This window comes from Ceratotherium simum, chromosome 1 (assembly GCF_057802395.1).
Source record: "Ceratotherium simum simum isolate JZ-2026a chromosome 1, ASM5780239v1, whole genome shotgun sequence".
Taxonomy (NCBI): Eukaryota; Metazoa; Chordata; class Mammalia; order Perissodactyla; family Rhinocerotidae; genus Ceratotherium; species Ceratotherium simum.
Window position 1 is genome coordinate 25,568,383 of NC_141900.1, and position 27,317 is coordinate 25,595,699.

The following is a 27,317-nucleotide window of genomic DNA, read 5'->3' on the forward strand; positions in this document are numbered from 1 at the left end:
TTTTTGAGGAAGATTAGCCTTGAGCTAACATCTGTTGCCAAGCCTCCTCTTTTTTGCTGAGGAAGACTGGCCCTGGGCTAACACCTGTGCCCATCTTCCTCTACTTTATATGGGATGCCACCACAGCATGGCTTGATAAGCAGTGCATAAGTCCATGCCCGGGATTCAAACTCATGAACTCCGGGCTGCTGAAGTGGAGAGCGCAAACTTAACTGCTACGCCACAGGGCCAGTCCCTAGAATATTCTTTATGTAATTACTTAGTTATCAAAAAGAAATTGTATATATTGAGCTAGTACCATTTGCAATACACTGATTTTATTCCAAATCTCATATGTTTAAATTGAGATTATGTATAATTCAAAAGGAACTACTGTGAACATTTTATATTTTCCATGTATTTGGTGTAGTCATAACTAAGAAAGAAGAAAAAATTGTCCAAATATCTTATGAAGTTAAAGTTCTGTTTCTGAACCAAGTGTGTATTTTTAAAATATTAATACAGAATTTTGTTTTGTCCTTAAGAATATTACTCCTCCAAATCAACATTATAAAGGGACATTCCCATATTTTTTTAACATTGACACATAATGATGTGATTATCTGAGAAAAAAGATTACTAGGAATTAATTTTCATAATAATTGTATCATAAATCACTAGTACTAGAAATTGACATTTGATCTGTAGCAGTGAGAGAGGTTAGACACAACAAAATGTTTCACTCACAATTCAAAATAATTTTCAAAACAGAAACATACTGTGGTTTTATTTCAGATGTGGAAACATATTCATAGAAGAATTCTGTTTTCACAATTTTCTTTATCACTTGGGAATATTTCTTAGGATATTCTTAAAATGTAAGGGAAAATTTGAAATAAACTGAAGCAGATAAAAAATTTACTCATATTTCCCAATTAGAGATTGCCAAAAACAGAGATGCCCAAATAAATATAATATATACAGAAAATGTTACTTATGAGTGAAATTTTTAATTAAGATAATTTCATATGTCACATAAGCATTTTCTAAGCATATAATTATACCACTGTACCAATCACATAAATTTGGGGTTTAAAAGAAACTAGTTGAGATTTAGCAATGTGAGGTTAAAGCAAATTTGTGAGTGAGTTGATAAAGTAAAAATATATTTCATCACCAAAATATGTTTTCTATTAAAATAATTAATGAACTGCATCATGAATATCAAGTCCTTACTCTTTTAAAGTTTGAGCACATAACTGTGAATTTATAATTTGGAAAGGTGAATTATCAGCAACATATACTGAAACATTTTTTAATTCTGTTAAAAAATGTCAATAATAAGAGTTAACTTGAACCAAATTGTACAGGACTTTACAACTAGGAATCATTTAGTGATGAATACCACAAATAAATCTCATGTCTTAAATTGGCATCTATTCCACAGGCAAGAGTTACTCTGACATAAAAGATCTTGTTTCATGTTTATAGTTTTTATTTTATGAACCTAATTGAAAGTCTCAAAATAATTCTTAATAAACAATAAACTCAACTTTAAAATGTTACCAACTAAAAAAATAAAAACCTACTAAATGATAATAAAAAAAATGTTTATACAGAAGAACAAGACTTAGATTTTGCCAGAACAACCTCTGAATCTTGTAAGAGTAGAAAGTACGAGCATCTGGTCTTAGAAGTTTCAAACTACACTCCGTAATTTAAACTTTACTTGTTAAACCATACTCAATAATAATCCCAAAGTTTTGCAGGCTCTAGATGTGATTAAAAAGCTTTGAAATTTCTGTTTCGCTGATCAGCTTCCTTAGCATCAGCCCTGGGAACAATTTGTGCTATTTTCTTGGACGATAAGTAACGCACATATAAAGTGCAAATGAAAAAATATTTGAGAATGCGGTGCAGAGATGTGTCACAATTGAAAGTGGATGAATGTGGTTGGAGGTGTTCCCCAATTTCTGTTAACAATCCATCACAATGAGCAGTGGAAACTTCTAGGGGAATAGAATATACCAAAAAACCTAAAATGAAAGCCTTGAAATTGTAATAGCTAGGACAGGATTTGTGTGATATTGTGTGTGTGTGTGTGTGTGTGTGTGAAGGATGAGGGTGTAAAATCATTTTTTGTCAGATCATTTTATCCGAAAGGTCATACTCTTTTTTTTTTTTTTTTTTTTAAGAAGTCACAACAGAGTTTTATGGTTCCCTGCTGCAGCTTGTAAGGATCCCTGCCATTCTCCATGACAGAAATGACCTCTTCCTCGAGCAGAAACTGTGCATAACCATCATCCCAAATAAAATTGCATGGAAGGGAATCTTGGTTACAGCGGTTCCCAAAGATAAAACTATCCGCTCTGACATGAATTAAGTATTCTCTTTTATTTATTTATTTATTTATTTTTTTCCCCCAAAGCCCCAGTAGACAGTTGTATGTCGTAGATGCACATCCTTCTAGTTGCTGTGCGTGGGATGCGGCCTCAGCATGGCCGGAGAAGCGGTACGTTGGCGCGTGCCCAGGATCCGAACCCGGGCCGCCAGCAGTGCAGCACGAGCACCTAACCGCTAAGCCACAGGGCTGGCCCTGAATTAAGTATTCTCATATGAGATAACTGGCTCCTTTTTCACCTAATATTTTAACTTACTATGAGAGCAATGTTTTACATAAATGATCATTTTGTCTGAAAGAACCCACAACAAACATACTCTATTCATGACATTTATAAAATATTACACAAACAGCAGCTATAAAATGGGCCAATAAAAAGATAGTGCAAAATGTGCTGTTCACTCATTTGCAATAAAAAGTAGAAGACCGTTTTCATTTATTGCTTGTCTTTTTAGTTATTTTTTGTTTTGCTGGTAATGATGAGTAGATTTCCATTTTATTTTCAGACAATTAAAGGTAAAAACATATTTTTCTACAAAATAAAACTGAATGTCAACTTATCTGAACCCCTTGCAAAAATATAAGTAAACTTAAGTATCGGTAATGATTCTACCTGAAAATCAAGTTTAAATAAAATCATAAAAATGCAAGATTTCCATGGAGAAGCAAATATTTATTGGACGCCTACTATGTGTCTGGTTCTATGATAAAATGTATTATTTAAATCTGACTTTCCAGAAAATAAATATCCATTTTAATTCCTTTACTTGTATTGGTGCTTTAGGAGCCAGCATTTCTGCAGAGCCCTTCATTACAATGGTTCAGTTTTCATCACTATATCACAAATGAACATATTTGTTCTTATCAGAATTCCACATATTAAAGTTTTGTGGGGTTTTTTGCCGGGAAAGATTTGCCCTGAGCTAACATCTGTTGCCAGTCTTCCTCTTTTATTTATTTTTTCCTCTCTAAAGCCTCAGTACATAGTTGTTTATTCTAGTTGTAAGTCCTTCTAGTTCTTCTATGTGAGCCGCCTCCATAGCATGGCTACTGACAGACAAGTGCTGTGGTTCCATGCCTGGGAACCGAACCTGGGCTGCCAGAGCAGACCACACCAAACTTTAACCACTAGGCCATCAGGGCTAGCTCCACATATTAAAGTTTTTATATGCATAAATTAGAATAGGAATTCAAATTTGTGCATTCAAATCTGAATGGAATAGCCTTACATCCTTGTGGTATTGTGAATCATCACTATTAACAATGATCATTTCAGGTTTCATGAGACCTTAAACTTATGTAATCTGGGGGGGACTTTAAGTAAAATAACACAAAAATACAAAAAACAGAGTTATTTGGGTCTTTCTCGAAGAATTAAAAATGAGGAACTCTAAAGTTTATGGTAACTCCACCTCTGATAATTAGCCTAGTTTTCTAAGAAAAAAAAAGTTCCTATAAACTGGACAACAATACATTCTTTAAATTGAAGAATCTCTAATTATCCAATGAAATCTCATCTGCAATATCTTATCACTGCAGTTTTATCATCCAAGATCACTCTCTCACAGGTCAGCAAAAGGTTGGCAAATTTCTTCTTTAATTGAATGTAAACACATCTACCTCCCTGTTTCTTTAATTTATTGGCCTTTCTTCTACAGCTACCGAGAATGCATGCCATCTCTTTTTCACATTTCTCCGAGTTTATCTTTGTAACCCCCGCAGATTCTCCTGCTCTGGTCTAAGCATGAGCACTCCCTTCAGGCACACCTTATGCAAAGTCAACACCAAACCATTTTCCCTGCCTCTCTCTGAACACCTGGCGGTTTGGTATCATCCCATGTAAAATGTAGGACTCAGAATTATACATGATTGTGCTGTTGTTTTACCACAATGCAAGACCTCACTGAGACTGGACTATTCAAAAGACACAGCGATAGTTCTAGCAGTTGATCAATAACTTAGGGAAGGATCTCTAGTACTCGGGGCCTCAGAAACAAACATCCCAACTCTATTGTACACCATTTACAAGGCTCCACTCTGGAGCCTTAATTTGGTCCAGTTTAATCACGACTAAGTCATATCATAAACCAATACTTAGTGGACAGATCAGTTGTCAAATGCTTGAGTGTCATTTCGGTCACTTTTGGCACTGGGAAAGAGCCAATATTTATGGAACCACCCATGGTTGCTCTCTAAGCAGGCACATGTTAATGGGACAGTTTCTCTCAAAATGCAGTCATGGTAGACCCCTATAGCTTTTCAAAACAGACTCACAAATTCTTCAGTTCCCTATATAGGAAATACCTCTGAGGTGTTCTTGGGCTGTATCATTCACTACTTAGTAAATAAGCAGACTGTGTTGCCTTCCATCCATTTTCACTCATTGATTCAACAAGAAATCATGAGTACCTTCAGTGCATCAGGCACTATGTCCAGAATGGATGCAAAGATAAGTAGGCATAACAGTCAAGAGTTCAGAGTCTAGAGTTCCTGGTTTTTTGAGTAGTAAGTGTGTTCCCATTAAAATGTTAGTCATTGAGAGATATGCATTCCAGAATGTCCATAAAACTCCCAATTACTTATGTCTCCATAAAACCATCTCTGTACCCTTTAGTTTGAAGGTGATGATAATATAGTTATCAAATGTCTTCCTTCTAGGGATGGTGAGAATGGCATTCCTTGAATGTACGCATAACTACAAATCCATTTTATTGTTCTGCAGAATTGGGATAGTGCTTTTATTTTCTTGGGAAAAGCACCACGCCTACAATATAGTTACAGTGAAGCAGAGTATCTTCTTTTTTCCTTAAGCCTCAGTTTGCTTGTATGTATAATGTAAATTATAATCATACCTTTTGTAATGGATATCTGTTAGTAAGGCCAGAATCACTCTCCCTTCTTCTGGTAAGAACACCATAAGGCATCATTTGGAAACAACACCTCTCTCATTCTTGGTCTACATGGTTAAGGAATGGTGCATCTCTCTCCCAGCTCCAGGGAGACGCACAAGACTTAGGTAGGTCCAATAAGAGCATCCCTTTGCCCATGTGATTCATGCAGGAGTGTGCAAGGAAACAAGTTAGGGCCCAGCCCTCCCTGGGAATTAGATGGGTGGGAGCCTCTCTCCTTCTGAGATCAGGGCTATAAATCTGGAGGTGCTGGGGCCATCCTTGCTACCACATGCAGAGATTCCATTGGAGAATAAACAATACAGAGGAAAGCAGAGCTGCAAGATGGTGAGATAAGTTCTTGACAACATCATTTTAACACAAATCTAGCTACTTCTGAGGCTGTCTCCTGGATTTCCAAGTTGAACATGAAAAAAACATTATTTTGTTTTAACTAGTTCAAGTAAGATGTGTGGTCACTTTCAGTTGAAAGAGTTCTGACTAATAACAACTAAATGAATAATACATGGAAACTGTTTAGCATGATGGCTGGCACCCTCAGTAAGTGTGAGTCACTTAGTTGTTTTAGTTGTAGCTTGACCACTAACTAAGCTTTTGACATTACTGAAGTCACCATTTTTTTCTGAACTTTAATTTTCTTATCTATGAGATACAGATAATAGGGACATTTGGAACACATTAAAGCATGTGGTGTGAATCAAGCAAGACAAACCTTACAAGTGATTTGCACAATGTAAATCTATACATAAAGATAACATACTATGTTATCACTCACTTTAGTGATTTTAATTTTCTTTTGTTTCATTGAATCTTTAAAGAAAATTCCCCAGACAAGCTTCTTTCCTGCCTTATATAGTTTATTTTTATATATTTTTTCTTTGTAATATAAGGGAACATAGTAATATTATTCTTAAACCTTTCCGCTGTTTCCAGACAGGAGAACAGCTTGCATTCACAGCACAGTAAGCGCTGGCTGTCTCAAACAAGTGATCAAACAAAGCTCATTACCCAGCAGGGCATTCAAATAGTCATTTGTACATCTATCTGCTGAGTGTTATGTAAACTACAGTCCTTAGAGGTTTTCCCTGGAAATTGGTGTAGGAAACTGTCTGCCTGCCACTGGGCTTCTGGCCTCTTGGAGGTTTGGGGGAATACTGCCTCCTAATCAGACCTGGTTAGTCCCTTCCTCCTGTTGCTAACTCTAAAAATATTCTAGGTTAATGCTCTGCTGTCACCTCTTTGAAATTCTTAATAATTTTAAACATGGACCCTGAATTTTCATTTTTCACTGGGCCCTGCAAATTATGTAACCAGCCTGATTCTAGGTATTGGTGAAATAACATCAATTTGTACCAGCTAAGGAGTCACCTTATTCAATTTAGTAAAGATAAACATATAAATCCTAATGTCGTATCTTCAACAGTTTCCTCCCTTTTCTCTGTCTTCATCACTATCTTCATCTAGTCTCCCCAGATGTCAACCATGCGTGACTTCACAGGCAAATTACTGCAGGAAAATTCCTACTAGTATCTATGAATTAAAATTAATAGTGTAAAAGACAAAATCACTATATTTGTTAAATGACAAGTCTTCCTTTATTATAATTTTCTGAACTAATTTGTTTATTAAAACAAAGAAGCACATTTCAAATCCAAAGAAAGACCTGCAGAAGTTGTTTGGCAAGTAAAAGCTGTATAGATGAATGAGGGAAGGATGACTAGCCATCTTACACTGTTAGTTTCTATAATTAGATCTCACCAATTGGCTGCCTTATTTCATGTTAGTTAAAATACATATTTACAATAGATTTCTTTTTCCTGTTAGGTTATCAGACTGCTACTACATTCTTTTAATAGTATTTTTTTTAATTTGAGAATAAAACTGACTGACGAGTTTATAACATCTTTATTAGAAGTTTAGTGAATATTACAGAGATGGCAATTCTCTTCATGAATGGGCCCCTGCTACCAAAAAAATAAAATATGTCTAAACTAGGTCATTTAGCACACTTTCTCACATTTAGCCACAGTTTTCACCTGGCAACTCTTCAATAGGTAATTTAAATGTTGTGATGTTGACACCTTCAGCTTTAGCCCTTGGTGCAGTCAGAGCCCCAGTTGGTCATCAATGGCATCTCAAGTGTCTCTATTTGAGGGGAGGCCCTTGGAAAGGTAGTATCAATAACTACTGCCTATTCAGCATCTCTCAAAGTGTGGTGCTGTTAAAAAGCGTGTAGGGGCAAATAAATTTAGATAGTACTGGGTTAACTTAAGTTAAACAGGATACTTTGCACTTTGCTGCAGAATCTTTCAGAATTGTTAAAATAATGATATGCGTTGTAAGGAAAATATACTATTCAGTGACTTGAAAGTTTACTTGCTGACACCATTGATTTCATTTGACTCCTAAGAACCTACCATCCATGCTTTTTTTTTTTTTTTTAAGATATTATTTATTTATTTTCCCCCCAAAGCCCCAGTAGATAGTTGTATGTCATAGTTGCACATCCTTTTAGCTGCTGTATGTGGGACACAGCCTCAGCATGGCCGGAGAAGCAGTGCTTTGGTGCGCGCCCGGGATCCAAACTCGGGCTGCCAGCAGCGGAACACGTGCACTTAACCGCTAGGCCACGGCGCCGGCCCAATCCATGCTTTTTTAAGGACCATGTTCTGTTAAACAAGTAGTTTCTCAAAGTGTGGTGTTCAGACTTCCTCACTCAAAATCACCTAGGGAGTTTACTAAAAATTTAGATGTTGGTCCCCATGTGGTCCCCTAAGACCATAGACTTATAAATTTTTAGAAGCACTAATTTTAGATAAGCTTTACAGAGGAAATATATATGTGTTCAAATATTTGAGAATCACAGAAGATGAACAATACAATTCTTTCTAAGCTATTTCATTTCTTGGTAGTTGTCTGTACTTGTCAAAGAAGCAGCTACTAAATTAATTTTTTGTATATCTGTTAATTTTTTATTTCCTTCCTGCTTAAATTTAGCTAAAATAACATATTTTCTACTAATATATAAAATTAATGACTTATTTGGAATGTACTAAAATACTCTGGGAGAGCCCTAAGCAAAATCATAATAAAAAGTTTCAGATATTTTGAAAATCAAAGTGTGTGTGTATATGTGTATATATATATGGTTTGTATATATTTATATATATACAGATGTCTGTATTTTAAAAAGTGCATATATACGAAATGACAAAAATACTCACCTAATCTGCAAATATTAAAATAATGATAAAACCTAGAGTTGGCATAGATATAAGGAAATAGGTGTTTTCAAACACTTTGGTAGAAATGCAATCAGAAAAATCCTCCTGGAGGGCCATATGGCAGTTGGCCATGATGAAGTAACTGACATGAGAATAGCCTTCTTGCAGTAAACAACTATAAAACTGGACAAACCGTATTAGGTAACTCTTTCTAGGTGACAGATAACAGACAGCGCAAGACTGCAAGAAGGGAAACTCACAAGATAATCTTCATGATTACCTCACTTTATGCCTGGGAACAATTTCCCAAAAGATGTGCAGAGAGCTGGTGTCCAAGTAGTGCAAGTTGGTCCCACTAAATGAAGAGAAAGATATGAGAATTTGGTGCAGCTGAAGCAAATAAACTTTGTGGCACGTGGTATCAGAGAGAGAGGTGCCCAGAAAGTGGGTTCCAGAAGTCCACGTAGAAATCCCCTGTGAGTTTCTGGCTGATTCTTGGGCTGTGTATTTGCAGGATGAGACCACTCTAGGCTTAACAGATTGCAGCTGCTATGGGGAGAGTGGAATGGATAAATTATAGGTTCAGCAGTTCTGAAGAAGAGCAATGCTGGGTGAAGTTGGAGTGCTGGCCATATCAGAGTAGACAGATCTCACTAACACCTTGTTAAAACTCCTGGCATCCAGCTGACTAAAGAAAGGCTGAGCCTATAAGAGTAAGTGCCACATTCTAGAGTAAGACCTAGTTTAGGCCTGTCCTAACAAAACTTATAACCAAGACCTGATAAGACATATCAGGAAGAGAGTCTGAGGTTTGAGTCCTACTAAATTAGAGTGACTTACCTTGAGCTTAAAAATTTTAACAGAGAGTAAAACAAGTCTAAACAAATTCAAGGTGATCATTAATAATTGACTGCCTGCTATAACAAGAATTACCACTCTTCAGGGGAAGATAGACTCTAAAGCCAAGATATCATCTATAATGTCCAGTATTCAACAACAACCAAAATTATTACATATGAAGACAGAGAATATGAATGAATGTGTGCTCAATAGTCAAGAAGAAAGAGAATTCAAGTATATCCAGATGTTAGACTCTGCAAATAACAACTTTAAAGCAGCTATTATAGCTATGTTCAAAAAATTAAAAGGTTATTCAGAAATTAAAGGAAGATATGGTCTTAATAATGAACAGATAGAAAAATTCAGCAGAGAAACTGTACAAAAGTCAAATGGATATTTTAGAACTAAAGTACAACAACTGAAATAAATATTAACTCCATGGACTTAATAGCAGATTGGGGTTGAAAGAAGAAAGAGTCAATGAACTTGAAGTCAGATCAATAGAAGTTATCCAGTTGCAAGAACACAGAGAAAATGATTGAAGAAAGTGTGCAGAGATATTTGGGCATATGTGACATTGTCAAATAGTCTAATACATGTGTAATTACTAGAAAGGAGAATAAGGAGAGACTGGAGAAGGATAAAGACAAGGAGAGATAAGGCAAGAAAAAAGTAAATGAAGAAAAATGGCTGAAAATTTCCCAAATTTGATGAAAAATATTATGTTGTAGATCTAGGAATTCAGTGAGGCCCAAGCTAAATAGCTATGAAAAGAGCCACACATAGCCACATTATATTTAAACTGCTGAAAACAAAATTTATAGGAAAAAAACTTTGAAAGCAGCCAGAGAAAAAAGGCATTATGTCAGGAGAACAAGAAATATAATTATTGCTGACTTTTTATTAGAAACAATGGAGGCCAGAAGATATGGAATGACATTTTTTTTAAACGCTGAAAGAAAAAGAGTCAACCCAGAATTCTATATCCAGTGAAAATATTCTTTAAAAAAATCAATCATTTTTTAGATAAATAAAAACTGGGAAAATTTGTCACCTGAAGACCTCTTGCATTGGAAGAAATGCTAAAGGATGTCTTTTAGTCTGAAGAGAAATAATACAAAATGGAAACTCAGTTTTATAGGAAGAATAAAGAGAATCAGACCCGACCCTCTTTCTATCAGGGCTGACGGGCTTGCAGGTAGGTTTTGGAATTGCTGTGGCCGTTTGCAAGCATGAGACAAGTTGACATGAGGATAAAGCTGATCCCTGCTCCCTGCTAAGGAGGATAAAGCCAGAAACTCCAAAGAAAGAAGCTGAGGCCCCAGTCAAAGCACATCTAAAACCACACACCACTGTGTTGTTCAGTTTTGCGAACCAATGATCTTTAAGAAAAAGTAAACAGGGTCCGGCCGGGTAGCGCAAGCAGTTAAGTGCACACGTTCCACTGTAGCGGCCCGGGGTTCGCCGGTTCAGATCCCAGGCGCACACCGACACACTGCTTGTCGAGCCATGCTGTGGCAGTGTCCCATATAAAGTAAAGGAAGACGGGCACGGATGTTAGCTCAGGGCCAATCTTCCTCAGCAAAAAGAGGAGGATTGGCATCAGATGTTAGCTCAGGGCTGATCTTCCTCACACACACAAAAAAAAAACAAAGAAAAAGTAAACAAACAATGGCATTTCTGAGAATCTTAAGTTGTAGTAAAATAAAATATCCCCACCCCCTACCCCCCCAAAAAAAGGCCAGGCAGAGCTATTTGTGATATCTTACAGAGTGAAAAAACAATCAGTATTTGAGTATAATCCCTCAATATGGGTAGGAGATTACATTCTATTTTTAATGCAGGCCCATTATCTTTTATCTGCACCTCTTAATTTCAGAAGTTCTTTTTCCTTTTTTTTTTAATTCTTTGGTGGTAAAAACCTGTCCTGACTTGAACTAATTTGGTCACAAAATCTGACCTGCACTTACTTGAGGCTATTTATGGTCTTTATTTATTGCACTTGGTTTGAAGATTTCTGTGTTTCACTGCAGAAATAGCACTGTGTATTTCATGGGGTGTGGTCCAAGGTTCTGCAGCCATTTTACCTAATATATATGTATACATTACCTTTTCCTATTCAAATGCTTCTGCATCCTGAAACACATTTGTTTCCAAATAAGGGAATATAAAATGGGATTATTTTTCTTTTTTTGTTCATTTATTTTCTAGATTTTTTTAATCATATGTAAATTGAGCAATAAAAAATAGGAATTTAAGAGATATAATTAAGTGAAGCTAGAATTTGACATCATGTTCCAATTATAACTAAAATGATAAAGTAGAATGTAAATATTCAAAAGCAGACCTACTAAAGCTACTCTGCTAATTGAGGACACTGCTACTGAGCCTGCCTAACAGCAGTCACATAAGAAGGGATACAATCAATTAGTCCTGTTCTCCCATATGCTGAACACTTGGTATGTGTGTAACTGTGCTCTATGATGGTTCTGTTTTTGCAGTTATCTCTCAGGAGTAAATAACTTTGCGCACTGCCAGTTAATAGCAGTTCTTATACCACTACTAAACAGAAAAAATACATCCACTCCCCCAAATCTGCAATAGTGTCCTCTATTTCCATTTTACCCATTCTGGTTTACACTTGCAAGTGGTGTAAACTTGAGCAAACCTGTCTCCTGTGATCCTTTTTATTTCTCTATAAAATGTGGGTATAGTGTTTGCCTTACGTAACTGACAAGGCTGTTCAAGATCAAAGGAGAGAGCCGGTGTGAACCTTTCTTGTAAACTCTTCAGAGAGTATAATTTTACTCTCCATGGTCTGAAATTGTCCTTCCTTATGCCCACTCTTTGCCTGTTACATAAATTGTTTATTTACTATTCTTATATACCAGTGCCTTTCTTATATCTGTAATTTCCAAACAAAAGAAATGCCTCCCATATATTACCAGCAGATTCATCTATGATCTGTCATTAAAGTTTTTTTTTTCTCTACACTTTTCCTAATAGAGTGTGTACTCAGATTTAGGTAATACTGTATAATTATTATGCACCTATTGTTCATTGCCTGTTTCCTCCCACAAGAATATGAACTCTATGAAAGGCGAGACATGGGTGTGTTTTGTTCACTGCTTATGTCTAGCAAATAGAATAGTATCAGGGCATATAATAGGAATTCAAAAATATTTACGAATGCATATATATACTTATATACCCATAATATACATTTATATTCATAGATATGTATGCTCTATTTCAATAAATACATATCTACTATATAAGTATAAGCGTAAATGTACCTGTTGAATGCTTACTAATTTCTAGGCAGTATGCTCTGGATTTTACATATCTCATCTCTTTAATCTTTAGAATGAGTCCACAAAGTAGGTACAATTAAGGAAACTAGGCTTAGAGATGTTATATAATTTGCTCAAGGTTATAAAACTGATACCTGATAGAGGGCAAGATTTAAACCTAGGTCCTTTGAATGTCAAAACATATTCCCTAATTCCTACCCGAGAATTCACCCAAAAACAACTCATTACAACTACTCTAACAAGTTATTCTGTATTTAACAAGGTTTGGGAAAAATCCCAACCAAAATTAGAACTGGTCATTACGAGTAAAGTCTCTGGAAATTGTCATTTGCCATGCCGTACTGCACATGTAGGTCTAGAATCTTACAGGTAAACACATGCATGCTTGTATCCATCACTGCTGTGAAAAGTTCTGGAGTTATACGTTTAGATAGGTTAATTGAAAAGTCGACTTCTGGGGCAAGGCTGAAAGAGAAATCTTAAGGTCAATGATATTACTAAACTGGCACTTATAAAAGGAGTGACTAAATTATAAGTCTTGATTTAGTTGAGGCTTACCAAAAAATCAGGAAATAGCAAAAATGTCATTTTAAACATTTGACTTAATTATTTATTCAACTAAGGTGTCTGTCCTCAGGAAAAATATCTGCTGTATCTAACGTATCAAAATGTGTTTAATAAGTTTACAACATAATATGTTTGTTTATGTTGGTTCTAGAAGCTAATATTCTCTGTGAGTGTTAAAAAAATATAACAGTATCAGAGCAAGTGATAATCCATCAAGATATGGATTATTATAGTTATTTCCTGGTGATACAGCTAAAGAATACTCAAATAGAGTCTCAGAAATCACTAAAATTAATGTTTTAGGATTTTGTAATTACTAAAATTTACATATCACTTTTTAGTATCCCTTACTGTATTATGTTATGAATCTTTTATTTACATTTCAATTTCAAACAAATGGACTTACTTTCAATAATGCAGATGTACATTCTATGAAATGTTTTACTGATCCTACAAATGATGCAGCAATTAAATTTCAAAAGATGCAACCTTGGGGCTAACTCTTTCTAATTAATCCTTTATTGTTTGGGGGAAGAATTACTCATCTGAGATTAATGAATTTTATGGTCACTAATTAACCTATTCTCCTGCACCATTTTTATCATAAGATAGGCTGTTCTGTATTAGTTTTCAAAGTTTATACCACATATAGAAATCGGCCTGGAACATCTACCCATGTTTCTGGATGCTCTGGTAAAGAAAGGAGCTTTCCCCTCTTCATTTGGTCATCTCTCACCCACCACTTATTTGCCCATGTTAATCTCTTCCTACTTCATCCTGTTCACATCTCATTCTTTCCACTGGATTGTGTTCTCCTCTCAAACGTTGCTGTCTGTAAGAAGACAGGATAACGAGGAAAGCAGCATATTACAACAAGGGCACTGAGACATAACTGTGCCACGTCTGATGATCTTGACCACTGTTTCTTTCCTGCCCGCTACTCTCTTTTCTTCAGGCCACCATGATACTACTTCCTCTTATGCTCCTGTTACTTTCATGATCACTCCTTCCTCTTCTTGGTAAATACTCTTTATTTTCCTACCCCTTAACTGAGCTCCCCAGAGTCAAATCCTTATCTGCATAGTCTCCTAGAGTGACCTCAAGGATTGTCATGGACTCAGCTAACACCTACATTGCTAATGACTCTCATATCTATATCTCTAGCATAGCCCTCTCTGCTGAAGTGTATCTACAATAACACCCACTTTGACTTATCGATCTGGATGGTCCGCCAAATCTTTAACTCAATGCAAGACAGACCTGGGCCTGAATTTAATTACATACTGCTCCTAATAGCTTCACAACCCTAAGCAAGCCGTTTAACCTCTCAAAGCTTCAGTTTACACAATTGTAAAATGAGGATAATGATTCTATCTCATAGGGTTGCCGTGAGTTTTTAAAGAGAGAACGTATTTTAGGTGTTAAATTCAGTCTCTGATGCATAACAGATCAAAGGAAAGGATAAGTGTGCCATTCAGTAAGGAATTCATTACTTTCCAAATCTGCTTGCTGATTCTATATTCCCTTAATCAGTGAAGGGTACTTCATTCCACCTATTTGCCAAGCCACAAATCTACAAAACACTCTAGACACTTTTTTACCCTCCCACCTTTTCCAAATCAATTTGTTATCATCAGGTCCTTTCCTCTTCCTAAACATCTCTTGAATTTGAAAACTCCTCTCAACCTCTGACTTCTAACCACTGTCTTAATTTAGGCTCTCATCATTTCTTGCCTATAACAAACTAAAAGTCTCCTAAACATCCTTTTTTACTCTGTAATGTATCCTCCACATCATTGCCAAATCAATCTATTTACAATGTATATGAGTAGCAGGTGATTCACTCTAAGGTGACCCCTAATGAGTCATGCCCTTATATAACTTCCATTGAGTGCAGGTGGATTTTGTGACTTGCTTCTAACCAATAGAATAATGTAAAGATGATGGTACGTCAATCTCATGATTATGCTACATTATATGAGACCCCATTTTAGCAGATTGAAAGGAGAGACTCTGCTTACCTTGAAGGAGCAAAACACCATATTTTGAATGGCCAGTGAAGAGATCCATGTGGCAGGGAACTGTAGTGGCCTCATTCCTGCATCAGAACTTAATTTTTCCAAAGTCATGTGTGTTTGGAAGAGACCTTGAACCCCAGAAAGGAATGCAGTCTGGCTTACACTTCGATTGCAGTCTTGTGAGACCTTGAACTGAGAGTCCAACTAAGTGTCCATCTACAAAAACTGTAAGATAGATAATAAATGTGTGTAGTTTTAAGCCACTAATTTTGTGGTAATTTATTATGCAGCAATAGAAAACTATCTCAAACGTGTATCAGGCATCCACTCCCTTCCTGGACTCTACAGATCCTTACATTATAGATCGTAACACACTGCTCTCTATGAAGACTTTACAATGCTCTTTCTCCAAATATCTCTTTGGCTAATTCTCTTACTCTTTCAAGTCTGTGCTCAACTCTAACCTTCTCAAGGAGGCAAATCCTGACCACAAATCTCCTTTCACTGGCTTTGCATTTTTTTTTCATAGAACTTATCAATTTCAAACAGGTTGTATAATTTGCTTATTTATTATGGTCATTTTCTCTTCTAGTAGAATGTAAGCTCCTCAAGGGCAGAGATCTTAGTCTCTCTGGTTCACTGATGTATCCCAAACACCTGTAAGAGTGCCTGCCACATAACAGATGCTTAATAATATTTATTGAATTGGACTGAATTGCCTCTTTCATTGGGCCATGAGCTCCTTAAAGAAAAGTGCTATTGCTATTCTTCTTTACACATCATAAACCCTGGGATGCAATAGGCTCAGTAAGTTCTAATGAGTGAATAAATAACATCTTTGTAATGTATTACTATGTTATTCTCTACAGGTCGAGAAAGAGCTATAGAACATAGAATATTATCTTTTTGCATTAATCAACAAGGGCTTTGCCAGAGTTTTAAAACATCAGAATTGGTTATTCTTTATTTTAGAAATTCTTAAGAGAAACATCAAATAGTCTTATTCTAGTCTTTCAATTAAGCTAGAATACAAAACCCAGTTGTATTAATTTCTATATTGCTGCTCTAACAAATTACCATGAATTTTGTGTTTTAAAACAACACATTTATTATCTGACAGTTCTGTAGACTAGAAGTCCAACACGGGGCTCACTGGCCTAAAATCAAGTCATCGGGAGGATTGCATTCCTTTTTGGATATTCTAAGGGGAATCTGCTTGCTTGCATATTCCAGCTTCAGAGACCATCTGAATTCCTTGGCATATGGTCCCCTTCCTCCATCTTCAAGGCCAGAAGTATCTCTCTGACACTTCTCCCATTGTCACTTCTCCCTCTGACAATAGCCAGGAAAGGTTTTCTGCTTTTAAGAAGTCATGTGATTAGATTGGGCACACCCAGACAGTTCAGGAAAATCTCCTCATCTCAAAGTCTATAACATTAACTATATCTGCAAAATCTCCTCTGCCATGTAAGATGACATATCCACAGATTCTGAGGATTAGGACATATCTTTAGGGGGCTATTATTTTACCTACATCATTAGTAGAAGAGAAAAATAAGCATACAACTAAGTAAAACATACATGACTCTGATACCACAGACTCACCTCGGAATATCTAGTTTCAAATCTTCTTGTTCCAATTTACACTACACTTCATATTCTAAAATGAAACATTTCTTTCCATTTTCTACACTGTGAATTCTTCCCAGTTCAATAAAAAAAGTATTTAAGAACTGGCTCCCCCCCCGGCCCCCCCACCCACAACTGACTGCTGGCTATAGACCTCCTTCAGGTAGCCACATAGAAAAGGCCTGGCCTGGCTGAAATTCTTCCTCTAGAGACAAAGGTTGTCAAGTCTGCCTCAGGAAAACTTGGCAGCACATCAATAACAAGAACATAGTGTGATTATTTCTTAACACACCCCAGAAAGACTTCATAAATTAATGTCTTTAGGCTAGAAAATTTTCTTACATTCAGATAAAAGTAAAGGGTTAAATGAAGGCAACATGAAGGGATGAGGTTTGACTGTAGCTGTTTTCAAGTCATCTACAAAAATATCAGTGATTCTATAGTAAAAGAGCCAGTGTTACAGAGCAAATCACTGCCATCTCTCCCGCTGAGAGGCACTATGTCCTTGTAATGATATTCTGAACTCCTCCAAATATATCAATCTAATATACAGAATACACTTTAATTAGTAAAGGGAAGCATACCAAAGAGATTTATATGCATTTTGGTGAGTGTGTAAGACATTTTGAACCCAGATGTAAGCACCATTGTAAAAGAAATTTTGAAATGCACTAAGATTTAGTGATACATCAGAAATGAAAGTGAAGTCCTACTCCATTTACGCATCTTCTCCTCTCGCCCCAAAATATCACCTCCTTCATTCCTAAATATATGGTAACTGAAATAAAAAGATATCAGTCACAGGCTAAATTCCAGCACAGGTAACTTAACTCACACACAAATCCAGTTTGTCCCAGCTCTTCTCTGTCACCTTGTAAGATACATCTTGTTCACAGGTAAGACTTGGCGACAACATGTGGATGGGCAAAAGTGAAGGCTGCCACACAAACAAAGCAACGCCGATGCTAATGTTGAATGTCAACACATCAGCAATATCATCTTGATATATATGAATGACACATTTAATTCATAGCAAAGTGAGAAATACAAATGAAATTACCTTAACTTCATAAAAGGAAAATAATGTAAAGTGGTGATGGTAAATGAGGTAGTAATGTGAAGAGGATAAATGCTCCAGATGTGAAATTAGACAACAAGAATTTATATTCTCATTGTATCATGCACTAAATATTTATGTGATCTTAACTCATCTCAGCTTCTGTCCAAACATGGTGGAGGACAATTGCAACTATTTACGCATTCATTCAGATAACATCTACTGGGTGATGACTCCGAGTGATGCACTATAGTGTCTGTGTACTGAGGCTGTAGCAATGAGTAAATCAGACAAATATTCTTGCCTCCCATGGAGTCTACATTCTCACAATTCCTCATAGGATAGTTACAAGGGTTGGACGAGATTCAACAACATATCTGGCAAAAGGTAAGCACTGTAAATAAACTTAATTAGCATCATTATAATACCAATAAAGTATTTTAGAAACCTGAAAACTTATTTGCATAATAAGCAGAATACTAAATAAATAAATGGGTAACTCAGGCAAACTAGCAACACTAAAATTTATATAACCTTTATGTAAAATTTCATGCCATCTTCAAAAGAATGTATCTCTGAAGAGTAGCTTAAAGGAAAATAATTCTGCTTTCTGAAACACATTTTTTTCAGCAATTAGTCATATACTTATTTTTAATAAATTGTCTTTTTAAGGTAAAATTTAAACGAGAACGTTTGTCTCTGGATTAGCAATCACTGTAGGGGCTACCTTCTTTTTTTTTTTCTCGTCACATATCCCTTTTTCTACTCTTCTACATGATCAAGCAATCACCACACCGTGATTAATCATCTTTCTCCTGTCAATTTGCCATCATTCCACTCTGTTCCATTAGTATTTCCTGCTGTGAAAATCCCTGTAGAACCCTTGGTAAACTCTCAGAAGTTTCCAGATTCTGTTCTGGAAAGCAGTGAACCACAATGTTATTAAAAGCCAGTGACTTATAAAGGGATTTGTTCCTTACTCCTCAGCGAGGGGGAAGTCTAGACATTATCCGTAGAGTGACATTCATGCACAACTTCCCACTGACGGCAGTCTTTCCTGAACTCAGATGCACTGCTCCAGCTATCAAATTTTACGTGGAGTATTTTAGGGAGTTCTTTAAAAATCAAAATGCTTGGCTCTGCAGTTCATTAAGTGTGCCACGACAGGAGATGCGATTCCAGAACTGACTGGTTGCTAGGAAGGCAGTTATCCTGTAACACTGCCAGGCAAACACGTTAAGGCTTTAGTCACATATGTGGCAGACACTTCAAAACTCCACACATTCAAAGGGCTTACTGGAGCCAACATTCCAACTTAGTACTCATCCAGTTAAACAGAAGCTAATCAGAAGCTTGAAACAGTACACACTATATAAGAATTCTGGCAGAACACCACATGTATCAACCTTACATTAAAAAATCATAATGGCATTAAATCATCCTAAACCTCTAACATCCATTCACAAGAATACTCTCATTCTTTCATCAGAAACCACATGTCATTCTGACTCATATATAGTGCTAAAAATATAAATTTGACAAAATGTGGCTGAACCTGACCCAGACTCTTAAATATTTTCATAACTCCAGAGGCAAAAAAGAAAACAGGCAAAAATCTCTTCACTGTGCAATACAGTATGCTTTGAACAAATGGCCTGGATGTAAGCAGTAGGTGGCAAAGTTAAAATAGAAATGTTAATCCTATGAGAGCCCTTGCCTGCCGTTTTATAGCCCTTCCTAAAGATTAAAAAAAAAAGGAGTAAGGAACATAAAAATACTCACAGCCCTAATACTAAAAACTAAAAAAATGTTACAAGTCATCAACAAATACTACCAAACAAAAAAAAGCACTGTTTTTAAAATACATTTTTTTCAACCTGTGTTCCTTTTCAGAAGGAGGAGTTGCAGGAATGAATGGGAAAATAATTAAGTAAACTTAGTGTCTAGATCAAGTTTTCATAGACTAGCAAGATAATTTTTACTCAAGATTAAAGGAGAAATATTTATTTTGGGTAACATTATGAATTCCTGTATTATAGCTACATATTAGAAAATAGTTTCTTTATGAAGTCTTAATTTTTCTAAAATTATCTGATTATCAAACAAAATAAGGGTCAGCAAACTTTTTCTGTAAAAGGCCAAATAATAAATATTTCAGGCTTTGTGGGTTAAGTAGTCTCTGTGGCAACTACTCAACTCTGTCGTAGCACAAAACCATCTACGGGAAAAATGTAAATGAACAGATGTGGCTGTATTCTAATAAAGCTATATGCACACTGAAATCTAAAAATCTAATAATTTTCACTGCTCACGAAATATTCTTGTTATTTTTAAAAATCATTTAAAAATGTAAAACAACATTCTTAGTTTATGGACCATATGCGCAGTGGGCTAGACTTGGTCCAGGTTGTAGTTTGTTGACTCCTAGAGCAGACATTGATGATGCAAACTGTAAGAAATAAAAGATGAAAGGGCAAAGCTCACTTTTCTTCCTTCCCTTCTTTTTTCTTTTTCTTTCTTTCTTTCTGTCTTTCCTTCTTTTTTTTATTTATGTATTTATTTATCTTGGCATCTGGCAGCACACAAAATATAATGAGGCCGTCCCATAAGAGTGGAAGGCCAGATTACCAGCCTCTCAAACTCAGCTAGTGTAGTACGCTGTAATGGGCTAATTTTAACAGTTACCAGGCATTGCGCCCACACAACCACCATGGAGATTCTGTGCATTACAAAATCATTCATAATATTCAAAGTGAATACATCTACAAAATATCGTATTTACATTCCAATTAACTGTCACATAAGTTTTTCCTACACTTATTTGCATCTTCTTTGACAACTAATGTCTTCATCGAATTCCCCCGAATTTTCCATGATGGTACAGAGGAAAGGGAAGCCATGAGAGAAGCTTGCCTCATTGTGGCAATAATTGGAGCATAATTCTTTATTCATAACAGCTGAAGGGCTCTCTGGGGATTGGCAACACCCAAGACACATTATAGCCTTCCTAAGACATTCAGATACACAAAGGTAAGAAATCCTGGGAACAGTGACCTATGATTCTCTCAAGTTCTATTTCAGAAAAGGCTATTTTATTCACTTTTAGCAGCAACCAAGTACGGAGAACTTAGAAGAAATTTCACCAGCAATCCAAGAACTACTTGAGCAGCAAATATTTTATACCAATACACTGGTTGTTAGAGTTTCAGGTAAATTGAAATCACTGTTTTTAAATTATAGTGCAGTCTGATGTGATCAGGAGGATGAGGTTCAGTGGCTGAGTTATCATCTCTTCAGAAAGATGCTGTTGGCAGCGGCACTGCCACAGCACACACTTTCCTATTAGAGTGGAGTCTTTGAGAGACTTGTGGCTTTGTAAGCAATCATTAGGGAAGCTTTCCAGTACAATTAAAAACATATGCCTAAATACTGTTTTTCAAAATGACACAAATGTTTAAATACCAACATAAAAAATCTATGTAAAGGTGCCAGATACTTACGTGGTAAGAAAAGCCAAAGAATTTGTGCAAAAGTATGTTTCTTACTGCCTTCTATCTGAATAAATACTGCTGTACAGTTTATTCAGCCTTGAAACTTCCATCCATGAAATATACATATTTTACGTATAATTTCATGAAAAAACAACCCAATTGTGACATCAGAGTCCACCTTTAAGACAAGTCACTTACGGAAAGAAACAGGTCCAGTTCACTTCAGGAAAAAAAAAAATTTTTTTCAAATGCAAACTCCATGTTGGACGATCTGAGCCAAGTCTAAAAGCAACTCTTTGTAGTCATTTATATGGAGGCTATGTCTTTGGACAACACAATCTATATGCAAATGAAGATTAGCCTTTGCAATCAGTTATGAATTCATTTTATTACATGAGTAGCAATGGACATAGTTAACAATTTTCAATTCATTTTGACAAATATTTATTGAGCTTACCAGGTACGGTGACATGCCTAGAGAGAAATTATACAGTCATGCACAGCATAATGATGTTTTGGTCAACGATGAACTCCATATATGATGGTGGTCCCATAAGATTAGTACCATATAGCCTAGGTAGTAGTATGCTATACCACCTAGGTTTGTGTAAGTACACTCTATGTTGTTCACACAACCATGAAATCACCTAACGATGCATTTCTCAGAACTATCCCTGTCGTTAAGAGATACACAACTGTATATCAAGGATAAATAGATTCTTGAGAGAATGTGTGGTAAGAATACAAATATAGGAGATGGGATTAAGCATTAGTTAGAGAGTCTTAGAAGTAGCTAAATTGGTTTGAAGCGCGATGTTTGAAGTGTTAATGGGTCATACAGCTTGTGCTATCTAACAGTAAGTTTAAATGCAAATATTGAGCTTAGAAAATGGAAACAACTAGAGATATATATTTGGGATTTCTTTGCACAGAATAGATAATTAAAACCAAATGAATGAATGAGATGGCCAAAGAATAAGTAAAAAGAAGAGGACCATGCAGAACCTCTGGGAATACCCACAACTCACAGCCAGGAGGAAGCCAGGCTAACGAAGGAAACTGAGATAAAGCTGCCAGAGAAAGAGGGGACTTATGTGACTTCTGGCAGAAGCAACAGGTAAAGAGAGATTTTACAACGCCAAACGATGCAAAGAGGAGATGGAGGTATTTCAATGGTTAAAGGCGATTGGATATTCTTATCATGAGAACATTGAAGACCTTGGCAAAATCAGCAGTATAGCAGAAGCGGCAGTGGGTGAAGGTGTAGGTCTAGTTTCTATCCTAGCATAAGGTTTCTAAGCCAAGGATTCAGTGGAGGATGAAATGGAAGAATAAAGTGAATAAGAATATAATTGACAGAGAAAGGTCCTGGAGATGGCAGGAGGGGATAAAATTGAGAGCCGAGGGAGGAATGGTTAATCTGGGAAGGATGGATTATTCCTCAGGTGTGGGGCATGCAAAGAGAGGACCAGTGAAAACACAGATATGTCCAAGTGTGGGAAAGGATGCCAAACAGTATATGTCAGAGGATTCTCAACCTCAGACCAATAAAGCCAAAATTATATGAGAGTGAAAGACTCAGATCTGGGGTTTTAAATATAAGAATAAACATGGATAAAATAAGAACTTTATAAGAAAAACACACTTTGAAAGTTTTATTTAGCCAAGAAAATATATCCACATCTTAAACTGATTTAAGTCTGAGTGCAGTTCACTCCTTAGCTCAGAATACATATTCCACTGCTGCACATCTTATAATGAGGTTTACAGACACATTTTATATCTGTTTCTAAAACTAGTAGAGAAACTGCCTAATTTCATGGAATAGTTCTGACATTACAAGACAAGTAAAGAGATTTCATCACTGCCTTCAAGGTAGTTGGGAATGTTTGAAAGATCATATTAATTACTGCCTGCCTGGCAAACTAGAGTTTGTTTCTACTGAGTAGTGGTTCTCAAACTTTAGTGTGTATCAGAATTACCTGGAGGGCTTGTTAAAACACAGATGGCTGGGTCTCATCCCTAGAGTTCCTGGGTTAGAGCCTGAGAATTTGCATCTCTAACAAATTCTTGGGTAATATTGATTTTGCTGATCTGGGGACCACACTGAGAATCACCGCTAAAATCTAGCCATTCCACATTCACGTAGGTCTATAAACAAGCGTATTTTCACTCAACTTGTCTATTAAAATGACAAACTAGAATTGTGGATGTATTAAAACAGTATCATTAATATTTTCAAAAAACCTATCTGTATTTTAGTTATTAAATTCACTTTTAAGTGTTATCTAGAACTTATCTACTATTATCATTATCATTATCACTGGAAAATGGCTCCATATATTTATGAAAAAGTCACAGAATTTGCTTCAGTTGAGAGAAACACTTACCTTCGCTTAAAATTTCTTCCCATCCCTTCATTCAGCTCATTATTATTATATTTCACTACAATATGTGCCAGAACTGCTCTAGGTGCTTTACATGTCTCAAACCATCTGTTCCTCACAACAACTCTATAAAGTAATTTATTTTATTGACTCCATTTTACAGATATGGAAATGGAGGCATAGAAACATTAAATGCCTCAATGAAGCATGTTGACAGAAGTAAACATTGGAGTCTTTCTAGTTCCAGTATCATGGCTCTTACCTATAATGCTTGTTTACTACACACTAAGGTGTAGTTTGAGCTCAAATACTTACCTGTTCCGAGAAACAGGACGTGGTATCTACCATCGGCAGCATTCACTCGATCCACAGCTATCTTTGTGTACTTATAGTCAGTGCCTATACGAACAATCAAAGGCCTCCTGTGGATTGGGTAGATGGAATTGTACATGAGCGGATGGTTCCGTATAAAAGTGACAACGTCATCTGGGAACTCCTTGGTGGTTCGCATGTTGGGTGTAAAGGCTCCTCCTGGGCACTAAACAATTTTAAAAAGAATCAAGTTAATTAAATAGATAAAATCAAGTTAATAAAATATTAATAGTAATAATCACAAGGCCTCTACTTTTCAAGATAGTTAGAAGCTCAAGTTATTGTAAGTCATGTTGTAAATAAGGTCATTTTGTATATGATATTACTTTTCACCCTTCTCATGCATCACTTTTCTATTTCTTATTCTGAGCGAAGTACAGTGCTGATAGAAAAAAAAAATCTTGTGGCTATAATCTAATGCTGCTACTGGCTAAAATAAATTACATTATCATTACCAAATTCAATCAGAACTCCCATGTGCAAGTTTTATTATATCTGATCTCCCACCCAAAAAAGAGATCTCTGAAGTTGGAGTTTGGATTGGATGTGGTAAATTAGACCTGATAATTTCCCACTAGAAAAGACCCCAGTGACTTCCATTACTCCTAGAACAAAATCCCAACAGCTTAGCACGGCCTACAAGCTCTTGAATGTCTAGCCTGTGTCTACCATCACCGTAGTAGTTCTTGCTCTTCCTGAGCCTCAAGCATGCCCCCCCTCCAGGACCTTGGCACTAGCTGCCCCCCAAGGACAATACTCTTCTCTAGACAATTCCATGGTTTTCTCTGTTACCTCATTCAGTTCTCAGTTCAAAGTTACTTCCTTAAAGGTGATGATACATATAAAAATAGCTCCCCATCTCAGTCTCCACTCTCTATCTCCTTAGCCTGCTTTACTTTTCTTTGCAGCCCTATTTACCAAACTGTATATTATATATTAGCTGCTTATGTCTTTATTGTCTGTTTCTTCCTCTTGAATGTAAGCTGTGTATTCCCTTAACTAGGTGTATTTTGTTCATTGTTTCTTAGACTGATAACAAAGCTGACAAATAGCGGATATTCGACGAAGAGTAGTTTAATGAGTAAATTAGTCTATCATATCTGGCATTCAATTTTGGTGCAGGGGCTATATAAAACAGGGGCTTCAACTCTGGCCAGGAGAGGAAAGATTCAGAACACCAAGTTCAAAGGGGCAGATAGGAAGCAATGACGAGACCTGAAAAAGGACTGCTGGTCAGCTTCAGCAGTTCCAGAAAGGGAGCGTGACAAGGGCTTCTGAGGAAAAGATTCCATTTACAGGCCACCTGAGGCCAAACTCAAGGGTAGGCTGGGAGCTGCTGAAGCTTGGAACTCAAACTCACTCACAAATAGGATCCGTGCATTACATTATACAAGCAGAGCTGTTGCGTATAATCTTTTAACACACACAAGCGCTATTTGTCTAACCCAATTAAACACCTGTCAACATCTCTACTTTCAGAAACAAAAATACTTCGTCATATTTTTCTTGAAACAGAAGCACTCCTGTTCTAGTTTCCATTTATCCTCTTTAGAGAGGTATGAGGTAAAAGAAAGCAACAAATCAAGCTTCCTGATGACAGCAGTGGGCACAGTATCTACGGTAAACAATAGGACGTAATGGGGACAGTAACAAATGCAAAGTTATACTTATTCGAAAGTGGCAATAAGCACTTATTTCTAGCTGATTGCTCCTGTGCAGGAATATAAGCCTACTGTAGACAGATTTCAACAGAAGATAGAAAGGTGGAATTCTATGTGAAATCGGCCCAAAATTTAACATTGACTCAATGAAAAAGAAGAAAAACAACGTTAGGGACCTAACAAAACATAGCAACCTCTGGGTTAAATCCTTCCAACAGCTGTCTCACAACGTGAGTGCCTCTGTGTTAGTATTGCCAGGCAGACCCACATTTGCAAATAAGTCTCAGCCAATTACTCAGCCAATTACACTCATTTAGACTGTGTCATCCTGAATGCAATTTTTAGACAAACTTTGACCACTTAGCATTACTAGAAGTTTTTACAGGCTCAGTAAATATAGTTTTCTTTTTGTAGAAAGGAACAAGGAACAATTAAATGACTTCACTACAGGGAGAGAATGAGGCAAATAATAATAAAACTAAACCTCTCATTTGTTATCCCATTATCTCAACTTTCATCTGGTGCTCATATGCTTTTCTTTTAGGAAAAAGCATTATATTTAAATATACATGTTTATAAATTGCTCCTCCAAAAAGACCAAATTAAGACAAAAAATTTCATTTGAGGGTGTTCTAAACTAATGGATGTGTTCCATACTTCTGAAAAGAATAGAATTATGGGTGTTTTCTACCCTCATTCCTTACACAAAGTGGAAAAAGGGAAATACATTGCTCACTGAATGAAAACATGGAAAGAACAAATGCATGGGCAATTTAAATAGTTCCAGCCCTTCAGAAAACACCACTAATTATGGTTTGCTAAGCTGAGATGTCTCCTTAAATATTTGCAAGCATTCTCATTTATAAGTTCCAGAAAGATCCAAAGTTAGCATATATTACCAGGCAATTTATGTAACTTCCAGTTAGCAATTATTTTCATGTGTGATAAGCTTATTAAATTATAAGTGTCTAGTGCTGGGTTTTAATGGTAACTGAAATTCAAATAAAAATTATGTTTTAGTTGCTCAAAACTGTAGTTATTGGGGCCGGCCTGGTCGCGCAAGCAGTTAAGTGCGCGTGCTCTGCTTTGGCGGCGCAGGGTTCGCAAGTTCGGATCCCAGGTGCACACTGACGCACCGCTTGTTAAGCCATGCTGTGGCGGCGTCCCATATAAAAAGCAGAGGAAGATGGGCCTGGATGTTAGCCCAGGGCCCATCATCTTCAAGAAAAAGGGGAGGATTGGCATAGGATGTTAGCTCAGGGCTAGTCCTCCTCACAAAAAAAAAACCAAAACCTGTAGTTATTAAATAGGTAACCCAAACAAATCAACTCAAATCAGCTATTTTATATCTTTCAAACGCCCTCCATTTGAGTCTTTTGTCATATGCCTTTTGTGAATATGTCACAACGAACTTCTTGCTTAGAAATAAGTGTCTCCTGGTATACGTTTATTTTCAAAATTACAAAAG

General features: G+C 36.4%; 1 protein-coding gene across 5 annotated transcripts in view; it reads right to left on the bottom strand.

Moving 5' to 3' along the window:
• SEMA3C (semaphorin 3C) overlaps positions 1–27,317 on the bottom strand; it is a 202,042-nt gene that overhangs the window by 22,271 nt on the left and 152,454 nt on the right. For all 5 annotated transcript variants that reach the window (XR_015555416.1, XM_087444428.1, XM_087444286.1 and 2 more), the window contains one exon: positions 24,132–24,354. Coding sequence is in view for 4 of the 5 variants with exons in the window: in XM_087444428.1 (XP_087300554.1) it covers positions 24,132–24,354 (223 nt within the window). In the remaining variant the exon portion in view is untranslated. The remainder of the gene's footprint in view (positions 1–24,131; positions 24,355–27,317) is intronic.